At 33.6% G+C, this 13592-nt stretch overlaps 3 protein-coding genes across 6 annotated transcripts in view; 2 read left to right on the forward strand and 1 right to left on the reverse strand.

The window, feature by feature from the left end:
- LOC123306805 (transcriptional activator Myb) overlaps positions 1-3835 on the forward strand; it is a 58496-nt gene extending 54661 nt beyond the window's left edge. For 3 of the 4 annotated variants that reach the window (XM_044888958.1, XM_044888955.1, XR_006536957.1), the window contains 2 exons: positions 146-262; positions 2858-3835. In XM_044888958.1, coding sequence (XP_044744893.1) covers positions 146-262; positions 2858-2977 — 237 coding nt within the window. In that variant the 3' untranslated portion in view covers positions 2978-3835. The remainder of the gene's footprint in view (positions 1-145; positions 263-2857) is intronic. The other variant, XM_044888957.1, reaches the window with a different exon arrangement.
- Positions 3836-5093: 1258 nt separating this feature from the next.
- On the reverse strand, positions 5094-6596 carry LOC123307427. Its single transcript, XM_044889726.1, has 5 exons — positions 6463-6596; positions 6189-6372; positions 6026-6136; positions 5826-5949; positions 5094-5398 (listed from the first exon to the last, which is right to left on the reverse strand). The coding sequence occupies exons 1-5, from the start codon at positions 6537-6539 to the stop codon at positions 5109-5111; spliced, it is 786 nt and encodes a 261-aa protein (XP_044745661.1). The 5' UTR covers positions 6540-6596; the 3' UTR covers positions 5094-5108.
- Positions 6597-11403: 4807 nt separating this feature from the next.
- Positions 11404-13592, forward strand: part of LOC123308715 (sodium-dependent noradrenaline transporter-like) — an 81203-nt gene continuing 79014 nt past the window's right edge. Inside the window, exon 1 of the mRNA XM_044891493.1 lies at positions 11404-12296. Within this exon, the coding sequence (XP_044747428.1) occupies positions 11825-12296 (472 nt within the window). The 5' untranslated portion in view covers positions 11404-11824. The remainder of the gene's footprint in view (positions 12297-13592) is intronic.

Raw genomic sequence — 13592 nt, forward strand, 5'->3', positions numbered from 1 at the left:
TACATAGATGTTCTGTTCCCAATTTTCCCCCTTTCATTCTTTGTATCATCTTATCGAGTGGGTTGATCCAACAATTTAGATTAGATTAGGGAAACGTTGTTGCGTTTGTTGGTAAATCGTAGCTTTCACGTCCTCTTCCCTACAGCGCCCTGCCCGGGTCAGCTCCCAATCCCAACATCTTGAACGAGTCCAGGTGATCCAAAAAAGTGCAGCTGCTAAACGCATCACCTTTGAAGATGATGTGAAACCCAAGGCTCTCAAGGTGAGGTTAGCTTTTATGTTGCTTATGTGATTAATGTTTTCATCCTATCCATTTCTTTTCTGTTCTATTGCAATGTTGATTGGAAATAATTAACATAAAGAGCTTATTGCGTGAATAGATAAATTATCAAGGGTGCTTCAAGTAACTGAACGATAGAAAATTTGAGATATCATTATAAGGTGTAATTAGGCTCTACAGAAGGTGTTTTTGAGGCTGTTTTTTTGACAGAAGGTGGTCAAAATAAAGCGGTTCACGAAATTTTCCAATACAAAACTATCAAAATGACGGAGTTGGAAAAATCATTGATCCTAATACGTCCCTAAATTGTTTGTGAAGTGATTTTTTTTCAAATTTGTCAACACAGTCTTTTCTTTTTCTTTAAAAATTGTCCACATGACGTAAAAATGGGAGAAAAATATGGTAGCAATACATAATAGGACCATAAATAACCTGAATAGGACTTTGTCAACGAATATTGTCACAAGCACTTTTAATTCATTGCCTCAGTTTTTCTCCACTATTTTGAATTCCCATAACAATCCAGTTTTTTTAAGTGACCATTCAAATAGTATCAAATGTACCGAACCATCGTAAACGATGACACATCAGTTTTATTAAATAAACCTTAGGGTATTATAACTTCGTCGTCCTGAATATTTTGAAGAATGGTTTTTGGTGAAATGATTTATCTTGATCAGTTTTACCTTCAGTCAAAAAAGATTCACCTTTGAAAAACAGGGAGTTTTTCCTTTGCGCGCATTCCAAGGAACGAAAGCGTTAATTTTGTCTGAATACCTTAGAATTTCCGAATTTTGAGTGGTCTCGAAAAATTGCGTTGGACCTTTGAGTATTCAACCTCAATACTCCATGGTTGGACTTATTGATGAAGAACTCGAAGTCAAATTCAATTCTGCTGTTCTTTAGTGGGCAAAATCGGCCCGATAGTTTCGAAGTTGAAAGCATTTGAATATTTTCCTCTGTATGATTAAACAAAGTTTCAATGGAATTGAACCTCAATAACATTAATAATTGTTTAGTACCAATGTGATGAGTTGTGCAAAATGTCATATCACTAGAAATAAAAAATGGAGAGATGGTTGGTCTTGAATTCAAAAAGTAATTGTGAAGTACCATGAAGTCGCTAGAGAATGAAAAGCAATTCAAAATAAAACTCTCAGAATCTATTCTCCAGATTATCAAATTTTTTCTTCAAAACGTTATTTCAGAACATAGTAGGTACTTACTCGTTTTTGACGTGATCGAACTTCAATTTTTGGAAATATTGGAAAAATAACTTTTTTCTCGGAGTCTAGCAGTTCAATATCTGGATAGGTGGATCCTCTGGTTATGAATTTGGAAAATCGGCATTGTACACTTTATTAATTTGATGTCATTTGTTTTTTCTGTGCCCCTCTGTACGGCTGAGCGCCTCGCCCTCATCGCCTTCTATCTCAAAAACGGTTGAACCCATAAAAATATGCGTCTGGCAAAACTTTTGCAGAATTTCATGTTATACAACTTTAATAATGAATAATGCAAAAAAATTCGAACTAGTAATAATATTGTCCAAATAGGAATGTAATTTTTTTTTCATTCAATCCCTAAAATAAGATTTGAGTCTTGAGAAATTTCAGAAAAACTGATTTTTCACGTTATTCTCGAATCATTTCCTTCAAAAAACGGCAAACTAAGGTGGCTAAAAAGATAAGATACGCACTCGTCAATTTTCGAATACTATGGCATTTGACTAAATCGAGAATAAGAGATTTGTTTCGTGGTGGCGTCACCATATCATTCGATTCGTTCTATCAAAGACTATCAATACTGATCTCTTCATAAACTTTTTAGGGTTTTCACTCCCAATCTCTGAAACAAAATCAATTAAAAATGAAATCAACGATTTGCTCCTGCGTAAATTCTTGCACTAATTTGTCAGGAGCAAATTAACTAGAAAAAATTCATTTTTAATTGATTTTGTTTCAGAGATTGGGAGTGAAAACCCTAAAAAGTTTATGAAGAGATGCAGAATCCTCCCAGAATAAATTTCAATCGATATCTATCAATACTGATATTGTTCATTCCAAGAAAATCCAATGATAATCTCTCATTTCATTTTGCTCTGCGTTGATATCGATCTCGATCGATCAAAGACATGAAAGAAAAAATGGACCGGACCACTTTGTCAGCTGTTAACGAATATTTGTGATTTATACTTTAATTTTCGCTGTAAAAACAAATCTCCAAATATGAGTTTTCACTATACTCATGAAGAACAAACTGGAATAAATTGATGTATTTGTTTCTTAATAATACTTGCTCACAATTCACAATACGTATTTCCAATACAGTTCCTTTGATTAAATAATGGTGGTTCAACAACACTGTTACTGCAGTTCTTGATCGTCCATACAGAAAACTGAACAACATGTTGAAGAACTTGTTAGTACTTGTAAAGAAAATAAATATTTACTACAAGCTTCCAAAAGTTCTTTATTAGAAATAATGAATAGTTGGTGACATCTGCACGCAGATAGTTCCAAATTCACAATTGAAAGTGGAATCTTATCTTAATTATAATTAACATACGCATTGCAGATAGACGAACAATGGTTGGAAATTGCTTGTGGAAGAACCAAAGATCAAATTGAGCTTACAGAGAAAGCCCATGAGTTCCTGAACACGAGCAGCATAAAACCCCGCTCTTTGAATTTCTAACATCAAGAGCACCGTCGTCGATTTGTCAGAATTCATTTCAATTGTTGAATAAAATATTGAAAATGATGGAAAAACTTAATTTTGTACATATTTCAAACTTTAATCATCAGTTTTGAATTTCACTAAGGAGGAAGCATCGTTACCTCATTCTTAATTTATCACAAGCTTATTTCGAATCTGAAATTTCAACAGAAAGTTTTAATTTTCTTGATTTTGTGTTGTAATATATAACTCGTGTGTGGAATTTTTATCTTGATTGTTTTTATTTTATAGGTTTACTCTATTTATATTGTGTAAATAATTTTTGATATTTAAGTGTTTTTGCATACAGTATTTTTAATATAAATTTGGAATTGATTGATGTAAATTATGAAAGTTTCACACATTTCTTTCTCAAAATTGTCGTGATCAATTTGGATCGCGATTTTATCTGAATTGCAGACAAAATTAGAATTTTTTTTGTGATATTTAGTTCGGAACATGATTTTTGTCAAAAAAATATGGGGACATAAGCTGATTGCACAGGCGCTGGAGAGAATGAGTAATTACGTATTTATATCGATTCAAACCATACCGTATTGATTGTATCAGTTTTCTTCATATTTTTTTGGGCATAATCTTAAATTGTTGTATTACCCAACTTGATAAATTCATTGCTATGTATTTTTTTCTTAGTTGGCCTTAAGGTACAAACTTAAATATATATGTAGATTCAACCTGTGTATAGTGCTAGTCACAAAGTTTTTTATAATTTATAGTAATTTAAGTCATATATGTTTGTGTTATTTGATCTGTATCAGGTACAGGTAGATTATAAAATTCTTTTATACATAATAAACGAATGATTGATTGATTTAACGCTTGTTTTTATTTTTTTCGTATAGACTTTTTGGTTATTTGATTTCATATTTCAAAGCCGCATCCTATCCAAAATTAGAAAAAAAATTGTGTGAAACACCATTTTTCATATTTCGCTTTCTTTTGCGAAATACGAACAAAGATAAATATTGCATTTTTCAAATGGTTGCACAAATAACTAAGTAGGTATTTTATATCATTCCATGCATACATGCACTTTGCCAATTATATTGAGTTTATGCAGAGTTACTAAGAACTAATATCTAAGAAAGGGACCAATCTAATTGGCCCCCATGAGATTGTTCCTTGTCTTAGTTAAGAACTGTCACTTTCGAAGATTTCATTTCACACTTTTTTTTTATGCATATAACATTTTAAATTTAAATTGAATATAGACTTTTTCCAGTGCATGGCATTTTCGTGAACAATATTTTCTTCCTTAGAATCCTCTGCGATGTATAAGGAAGGTTGAAAAAATCGAATAAATCCGGTCCAGCCGTTTATACGTCATGCGATGACGATGTAAAACAGAGCTTCATTTTTATTTATAAAAATTTACATATTTATAGAATGCCTGGATCGTCCAGGAAATGAATTGAATATTATCTTTTAAGTTAATATCATTGAGTAATGATGTTATGAATGTTGTTGTCCATTACATAGGTTGCTGGTAATGTATACATTACCCAGGGATTGTATAGAACACCTGTTAGTCCACCGGGAATGTGTAAAATAAAACACCCTTTTGTTCAAAATTTAACTCGAATAAAATTACTAATAAGGGACATTGGGAAACTACTTGAAAATCCATATCCCTAGGTTTTCTTTTAAGATATGCTTATAAAGCTGGGAGCCATTCTCGGACCTATTTTAGCAATAAACTTCATATGAACGAATGCCTTATATAGTTTTGAGATAGAGGGTGATAATTGATAGTTTCGAGAAGAAAATCTTTTTTAATAACTATTGTGCCACGGTGCGAATACTTGTAGACAGGCGGATGCATGCCTTTCGAATGAAGGCTACCTCTTCCAAGATTTTTATGAGGTTCAGGAAAGGATGAATGTTCAACACTTCTATCAAAATTCTTGATAATTGTTCAAAACTTACAAATTAATATGTATATATATATATATATGTATCTTTTCAGAATCAATACTTTTTCATCATTGTGTATATGATCCTCATTTTATTCATTTTCATTGGATATATAGAGCAACAGATATAGAATCGAATGGGTCTTTAAGAAAAAAACAAGTTCAAAAGAAAAACTTCATTTCTGATGATTATTCATCATTAGCTCGTATTCTTTTTTTTTCATCTTCAATTCGTACTGTACAATTCTGTGCTGTAATTTTGCTGTATTCAATTTTTGTAAGTAATACATTTTTTTTATGGCTTCTAGGTTGATAAATCTTCTGAATTTTCTTCTATTATTAAAGTTGAACGTCTTGGGAGGGGAAACATTCTGGGGGGAATTACTGCAGATTGGGGTATTTCTGGTAGAAGCACAATAAGAGTGTGAATTGAGATCATTTGGATTAGGGATGAGATTGGCATCACCTGAAAAATATATAATCTAAACAACGGGTATTATATGAAAATCTATGAAAATAAATCAATCTCTTTGAAAAAAAGCTTTCTTGAATATTAACATATTCATTCCACAACTCTGTAAATCCTTATATGTATTCTAAATACATGTGAATCAAGAATATTTTGATTTTACAATCAGTTTATATTCAATCAAAAATGAACTGCAGAAGTAGTAACATAAGTAAAAAGTATATTTCTAAAAAATTTCTGATATTTTATATTTAAAATTACATAAAGTTTTTTTCGGACCTGTGTATTGAACTATCACGCATAGAATTGATAATTATAAAACCATAAAATCTTAATCTTTCTTTAATACATATATTATTAGTTATATCTAAATTTTCCAAATATTGTTGAATTGCTGATTAAAAACCTATGGATCTAAACTCACCAAAATATACCGCAGCACTATCAAAAGGATTTGAAAAAGGCTTGACATCTTCTATCAGGGATGGGACGATCTCATCCTTCGAGGAAGTCTTAAATGTTCCTTCATCGGTTTTGTAAATATCATCCTTAAAATGTTATGTTTAATTTTATCGATCTAATTTAACATCAACAAAATTGTTCTGTAGTTGTAGAATGACAAACCTTTTTATGTATTGCCATTTTTTTAAATTCTGCTTCTTTCGGATCCTCCTGCCACACCACATCCCCCTCGATGTCACCTGGAGATTGAGGAAAATGGAGAAACCTTTCTTTCTACAGAATAAAAATATAAGAATATGATATATATTTCTTGCTCCAAACCAACATTTTCTGAACCTATTTCCTGCTTAGCCCTTCTTTTTGAATTTTCATATAACGTCTTCAACTGAGCTGCACTCCTTTTTTCTATCGCTAACGCATTAAATATTCTTGATATCTGCTCCCAGCATTCTTTTTTCTCAATAATACTGATCTTATTCGTCGCTTTACATTCAATAATATCTTTTTTGCTGAAATTTAATGGAGTGAATATTCATGGAAACGTTATCAATATGCTTCCAACATCGGAAAGTGTATTAAAATTCAATTCAATACTTAACGATTCTATTATAGAAAAAAGGAGATTCTTTTCCTCTATAGAAAAATTTTTGCCCCTGTTGAATTTTTTTTCGCTCATTTTCAAAAAATCAAATAGTGGAATCACTCAAATAATCAAAACGTCGAACACTGTCTATAAATTTGGTGTTTTGGTTTGTGAAAACAAACTTCCGTTGATCGGGAAATCAAACTTGACAGTCAATACTTGATTGAGTTGATTGGCGAATCAACCATAGACAACGAAGAGGAAGAAGGTTTGTTGGACCATAGAGGAAGTAGTCCTTTGTTATTCTTCCTACGGTGTGGAACCACAGAACACTAATGTGTGGAACCAAAAATTAACTTCCTCTTTGGTGGAACTGACAAACAAAAAACAAATAAAAAACAAAACATATGAAATGTCAAAATTATTTGTTGGAACATAGAATTTGAATATTTGTGCGGTTTCCGGAAGTGACAGACTCATCAAGCAGTTCGAAATGGATGATTTTCCCCATTTCAAATTTTTTCTTGATAACAATTGAAAGTTTTCATTTTAGGTAAAAGGTTTATTTAGGTATAACCCCACCAATTGACTGAAATAATAAAAAATATAGGTTCTAATTTGAAAATCTTGAGTTTCGACTAATTCGATTTTTCCAACTTGATGATTTTCTCATGAGTTCCCTGTACATTTTAACTCCAAAAAGCAAACAGTGTTATAATACCACATGATGGGAAAATTCAAATTATTTTTTTTTAAAACCTGTCCACAAGAAATATTCAAAAAAGTATGATCTACAGTTTTCACATAGAAATCATAATATACTTACTACTACTACTACTTACTTACTTAGTAATACTATATAATATGATTTCTATGAGTTTTCACCATTTTTCCATTACATTTCCAACATCAAGGAGCACTCTAAAGTTATGACCATTAGACAGAAGATATCCAGTCCTGCAAGGATGACATCTCCAACCTCCAACGTACTCAGTCTGCTCAGAGGACTGACATTTGTTATTTGTTCAAAGTACAAAAGCGCAAAAACGCTCGAATCAGATGATCCAGATACACAGGTAGTAGCTGATATTATAGAGAGAATGATGAAGCTTCTACTAGTATTTAATTAGGTTCCGTCAATTCCAAGCGTTTTTCATTGGAGACCAAAGCCATAGGCAGCATCTACTCTTCTTCGGTGAAAAGTGTTCTCCCTTTCGTTGTCCAACGACAACGGCTTGTTCGATTCAGATTATAAAACTTGTTGATATTCATATCAGCGGGTCTGCGGGTGGTATATCTATATCTGAATTTATTATTATTTCTATAGAAAGAGTTAATTAATCGTACAATAACAAACCTACCTGAAACTATCAACGATTCTCAAGACAAAGATGATGTGTCCCAGATTCTGGATTGCATTTGTGTTTCCTCCAGTCAATTCATATATGGAATAGTTCGATTGCCATCTATATAAGGACCTCGTATAGAGTTATTTTTCCCGACCCTTGCACAGCTACATCCATATCACCAATATGAAAACTCTATCAAGCTTTACCCAGTATCGACACATCAAGATCCAGGATTATAAAACTAAGGGAGAGCGCTCACCAAAGTAGCGTAGCACTGACATGGCACATATATGACAAAGGCGATGCATAATTTTCAGATATCGCATATCTGAGTGAAGTTTCAGTTATTATTTTGCATCGCCTTTGTCATGTATGTGCCATGCACAGAACACACCCATTGGCTTACTTTATGGTGCCATGTCAGTGCTACGCTACTTTGGTGGGAGCTCCCACTTATGTATCGCCTTTGTCATGTATGTGCAATGTCCGTGCTAAGCTACTTTGGTGGGCGCTCCCACTTAAAGGCAGAACAACGAAATACATGCCATTAGGAATGAATTCAAGAAAAAGGCAGAGTTGTGGCTGTGGAGTAGCGCAAAATTCGCCCCCCCCCCCCACAGGATTTCATGCGCTGGTCCACCGAAATGACTTATTTGAACCTCTGTCTATAAACCAGAATGTCCAACTACTGCCCTAGGATATGGAGTGCATAGAAGTCCTGGTTACCAGAAAAACAAACAGTTTCCCTATACAATGTTCGGAATAGTATATCTTACTTTTTCAAAATAAACCACTGGTTGGCTATTGGCAACCTCTTTCTAAAGATTCCTAGCTCGCATTTTCCTTTCGCAAATATGTGCAGCTGATGATGATTTGGTTTAATTTATATCTGCTTCTTCATCATGAAAACAGAATATTTTTATCACAGGTGACTTCAGTTGCCTCTAGATCTCAAATATGGCCCTTGCTACAATTTCCAGTTGAATCTTCCCCCCGTTTCCACTTTGCAAACTTCCTTCTCAACTCTGGACTGCAATATGTAGTCGGTATAGAGACTATGGTAGTTGGTAAGCGAGCCTACCAGAAAGCGTTCTGGTCAGATAGCATCGCTATGGAACCTGATCATCATGTCTGAGGCAAACAAGACCTCTGGAATATCTTACTTTAGTATCTTTACTTTTTATTCAGTAACTCAACATTTATTGCTGTTGATTCTGGAAAGACAGGAGAAACTATAATTTTATAGAAATTCGGACTCTTGGTACACTCAATCTCCACTTTATATTGCCATTTTTGTCCAATTTCAATTAACTCGATTTTTTCCGCAATTCACCCTCTTTATAAGAAGTCTTTTCAGGGACTGGTGATCCTTGTTTAGAAAATGACGCGGGTTCCTATAAATAATACCTTAACTCCTGAAATTCTAATTCATTCGGCGATCTTGGATTATTTTACATTTGCCTTTGGGAAAACCCAGAAAATGTCACGATTTCATCTAGCTTTTTTCGGTCATTTCCGTTCCGGCTCCAGGGTCAAGAGTATTAGCTGAGCACGGTCAGGTTCTTCGACTTTTGGTTTCTTTGGGGATAGGCAGCGGTCTTGACAATTAAATTCAATTCAATTCGTTCGTTGGCCCTAAGAAATTGGAATAGACGAAGAAGATGTCGCAAAGAAGGTGCACTATTAGATCGGAAATACTTGGGTGCCTCCGGTATCGCCATACTTTACTGCCAATTCACAATGATATTAATGGTTATGGTAATGTTAACGGTGAACTACAATGTAAACGCTTAAATAATAATAAGTAAGAGAGTTACTACGATACTGTTCACATCAATGTTAATGTCAAGCGTAATGTTAATGATAATGATAAATATTTCTTGAATTTATTATTATTTAAGCGTTAACATCGTAGCTAACTTTTAACATTACCATTACCATTAACATCATTGTGAATTGGCAGTTACACTGTTGGCCATCAATGTAGCCATCATCGGTGGAATTCAAATAATTGATGATTTCTTTCAATGAAACGACCGAAAAACATTTTAATTGTAAGTTCAGTAAATAAGACATCTGAATGATCAAAAAGAATCGAATATCGTATTTGGTTGCGCTAATAGTTAATTTGAAAAGCGAAAATCGCTTATACGAGGATATATTGAAAAATTCTTAGCCTACTATAGAACCAAACAAAATTTCCATGTCAAAATATTTTATTACTCAACATATTCTCCTCTTAATTGGATACATTTATTACAGCGAACCTGCAACGCAGGTTTAAAAAAAAATGTTTCTTCTTGTTCTGCAAACCAGACCACAGCTTTTATTACCTCCTCGTTGGAAGAAAATTTACTACCTTTTAAACTTTTTTTCAGTTGAGAAAAGAAATGATAGTCGGATGGAGCCAAATCTGGTGAATAAGGGGGGTTTTCTAGGAATTCAAACCATAAATCACGAATTTTTTGCATGGCAACATGAGATTTGTGTGCAGGGGCGTTGTCCTGCCAAAACAAAACATCTTTGTATAGCTTTCCGCGTTTTTTCTTTTCAATTTTTTCCCGTAGAGTGGTCAGTAATGTCGAATAGTAATATCCGGTTATTGTTCTGCCCTTATCCAAAAAATCAATCATGATTACTCCATGTCAATCCCAAAAAGCTGAAGCAAGAACTTTTCCAGCAGATTTTTGGACACACGAAACTTCTTAGGTCTTGGAGAACCAGAGTGTCGACATTCCATCCATTGTTGCTTTGTTTCTGGATCGTAGAAATGTACCCCAGTTTCATCCATAGTAACAATTCGGTTTAAGAAGTCTACATCGTTTTCAAATCGAGCACAGATCGAACGCGATGCTTCTACCCTTGCACGATTTTGGTCAATATTCATACATTTAGAGATCCATTTTGCAGCAATTTTTCTCATGTCCAAATTGATGTAAACTGTATGATGAACGCTTTCGTATGAAATATTCAGTGCTTCAGATATCCGTTTTAGCCCAATTCGACGGTCTGATAAAATCATGTCATGAACTGCATCGATATTTTCGGGGACTGACACAGAAACTGGCCATCCCGATCGGTCATCATCTTCAATGGAAAATTCACCTCTTTTGAACCTGGCAGTCCAATTTTTCACGGTCGCATACGAAGGACATTGATCACCAAGGGTATTAAGCATATCTTCGTAAATCTGCTTACCTTTTAACCCTTTTAAATACAGGTACTTGATGATGGCTCGATACTCAAATTTTTCGATTTTCACAATAATTTCGGTGGACATCTTCTTTATTTTAATTTATTGCGTAACTCTAGTTTACTTTTTTGACCTCAAACTTCACCCTGACACTTCTAATGGGTTATTCTTCGTTGCTATGGTAACGCAATATTTTTTTTTGCATGGAACTGCAAATTATCGAAGACTGTCATTCATCCAGTCAATAGAATAGAGAAATTTGAGGATTTGATGATAAAACAAGAATTGAATTACCATCTAAAATTCATGAAACTGAGAAGCATTGAATGAGGATAATGAAAGCGTTTTTGGTTAATTGGATTTTTTTCTTATTCACCCCTCTACAGTCACACGAATATGTTTGAGAGCAGGTTTTCCCTGAATATTCGATAAGCCGCTCATTTTCATCATAAGCAGATATCAGCGTGCGTATTTCCATCCCCGTCACATCGAGTGTTGTGGATAGATTCACGAAGAAATGATAGCATCCCTTAGTTTCGCGACAGACATCACACCGGTGGCAGCAGAGCTTAAGGCGCGTGTCGCTGCTCATCTGATAAAAATATTCAAACTTTCCTGAACTTAGACGATGTGGGGGCAAAGATTTTAATTATTACCTAGACCATTCTTGAAACACCAAATTCATACTCCTCTTTCAACTCGTATAGTTGGTATGATTGTGTTTATTTATAATGTTAATACCCGAAAATTTTGAACATTATTTGGCGTCGTTTCAGACGGCGTTTTTAGATAGTTTTGAGATTTCATAGGGAATTTATGTGATAAATTTATCAACGATGTCGTCCAAAAACATATACGAAAATTTACCGTTGAAAAACTTGAACAAATCTGATAAGAAGCAGTTGGAAAACGAACCACTTGTTACCCAAAGAATAAAGACTATTCAGAATATTTTCAACCCCATAGATCTAAAATCGAAAAAACGTAAAAGCAATCCGGATATCTACAACAAAATCCCTGTGAGCAAGAATAAACCAAAATCATCGAAAAGTATTTCTGAGATGTTTTGCAGTAAAAACATCAATGGTTTGAATGAAACCGTCGGGAATTCGAAAAAAGAAAATAACTCTAGTAAGAGTAGCGAGTCTTTGTGTAGAAATTCAGGAGATAAGCAAGATAACGAAAGCGTGAAATCTGGAAATGGAGTAGAGTCAAACATCAAAGATAAATGTTTGAATATTCACTCAACACCAACATCGACATTTGATGATGGATATGAATCTTGCAATAGCACTCCTTTGGTTTCGGGTAAGTAAGTTTGAAGTTTTCATTTCCTTAGTTCGTAATTGCAGATAATGAGATCGATAAAGCGTTGCCTCGATGTTCAACAAGTTACGTTGTACGTTGTAATCTTGACACGATGGCATGTTTAAGGTAGATTGAAGTCACACAAAGATACGCCTTGTTAGTTCTTTAGTTTTCATTCAATGAATGAGTAGGTAGGTTTTGAAAGTATACATTTTTGAGATTGGTCGATTCCGAAAAAAACATTTAAAAAATCCGTCCACCTGCCTTGCAGTATTATTCTCGAAAACCAGCGGAAAATTGGATTCAAAAATCGAGTGTTATTCGAAAACAACCGAACAAGATTTTGGATATAGAAAATACAATAAAAAAATCATTTCCCTGAAAAAATTGCCATGGAATGTGAAATACAAAATTAACTTTTTTTCATTGTTGCATTACTGGCAATTAGTTTCCGAAAATTGGTCTTCATTCTATATTACGATAAGCCTTCAGATTCCAGATAATTTTTGCGAAATCCTCTTGGGTCATTACTTGTTTGTATAATATAGAGCGGAGTGAAAAATGAAAGATGAAATTGGAAATGTTTTACTTTTTCGTAGTTTTTCTTTACCTCCAATTTCCTCTTATTCTTCAATTGGATTATATTGAAAATACTAAATAGTTGTTCATAAAGTAGAATAGTTCAGATTGAAATTTTCAATGTGTTATTAATTTTTTTATTATGTAATGTAGGTACAATATTGACTAAAATTTGCACCTATTTATAATAATTCAATTTCTCATGTTTTGAATTATTTTATATTTGAAGCTGGGTCGTTTTTTACAGAGACGGCCTCACCGAGATTTTTTATCGAAAATCAATTTCAATCAGCTCCGTCTGATATTTCGGTTTCTTCAATTCAGAACGAGTAAATTCTCCTCCCAAAATGTTTCAATACAGTGTCGATCCAAATTATTGGAACGTAGGCTTAGTAGGCTAAGAATGGGTTATTTAATTTGACCGAAGTAATGCTGTTGAAGAAGATATTTGGAGTAGAATTTGAAATTTTGTTTGGTTTTTTTTGATAATAATTTCTGTATTTTTATCTTCAAAATCGGTGCATAACTTTGGACGAGCAATATGATATGATTAAATTGGGAAGAAGCTGTCCAATGATATGGATTTAGAAGATCATTTCTACATATTCTTTTTTGAAACACGATAATAAGACCCGTTTTCGAGAAAATTTGTCACAGAAGGGAATTTAAATTATACAGGGTGGTCCAGATCGTAACCAAGAAATTTTAACCACGTAT

This window comes from Coccinella septempunctata, chromosome 2 (genome assembly GCF_907165205.1).
Source record: "Coccinella septempunctata chromosome 2, icCocSept1.1, whole genome shotgun sequence".
Taxonomy (NCBI): domain Eukaryota; kingdom Metazoa; phylum Arthropoda; class Insecta; order Coleoptera; family Coccinellidae; genus Coccinella; species Coccinella septempunctata.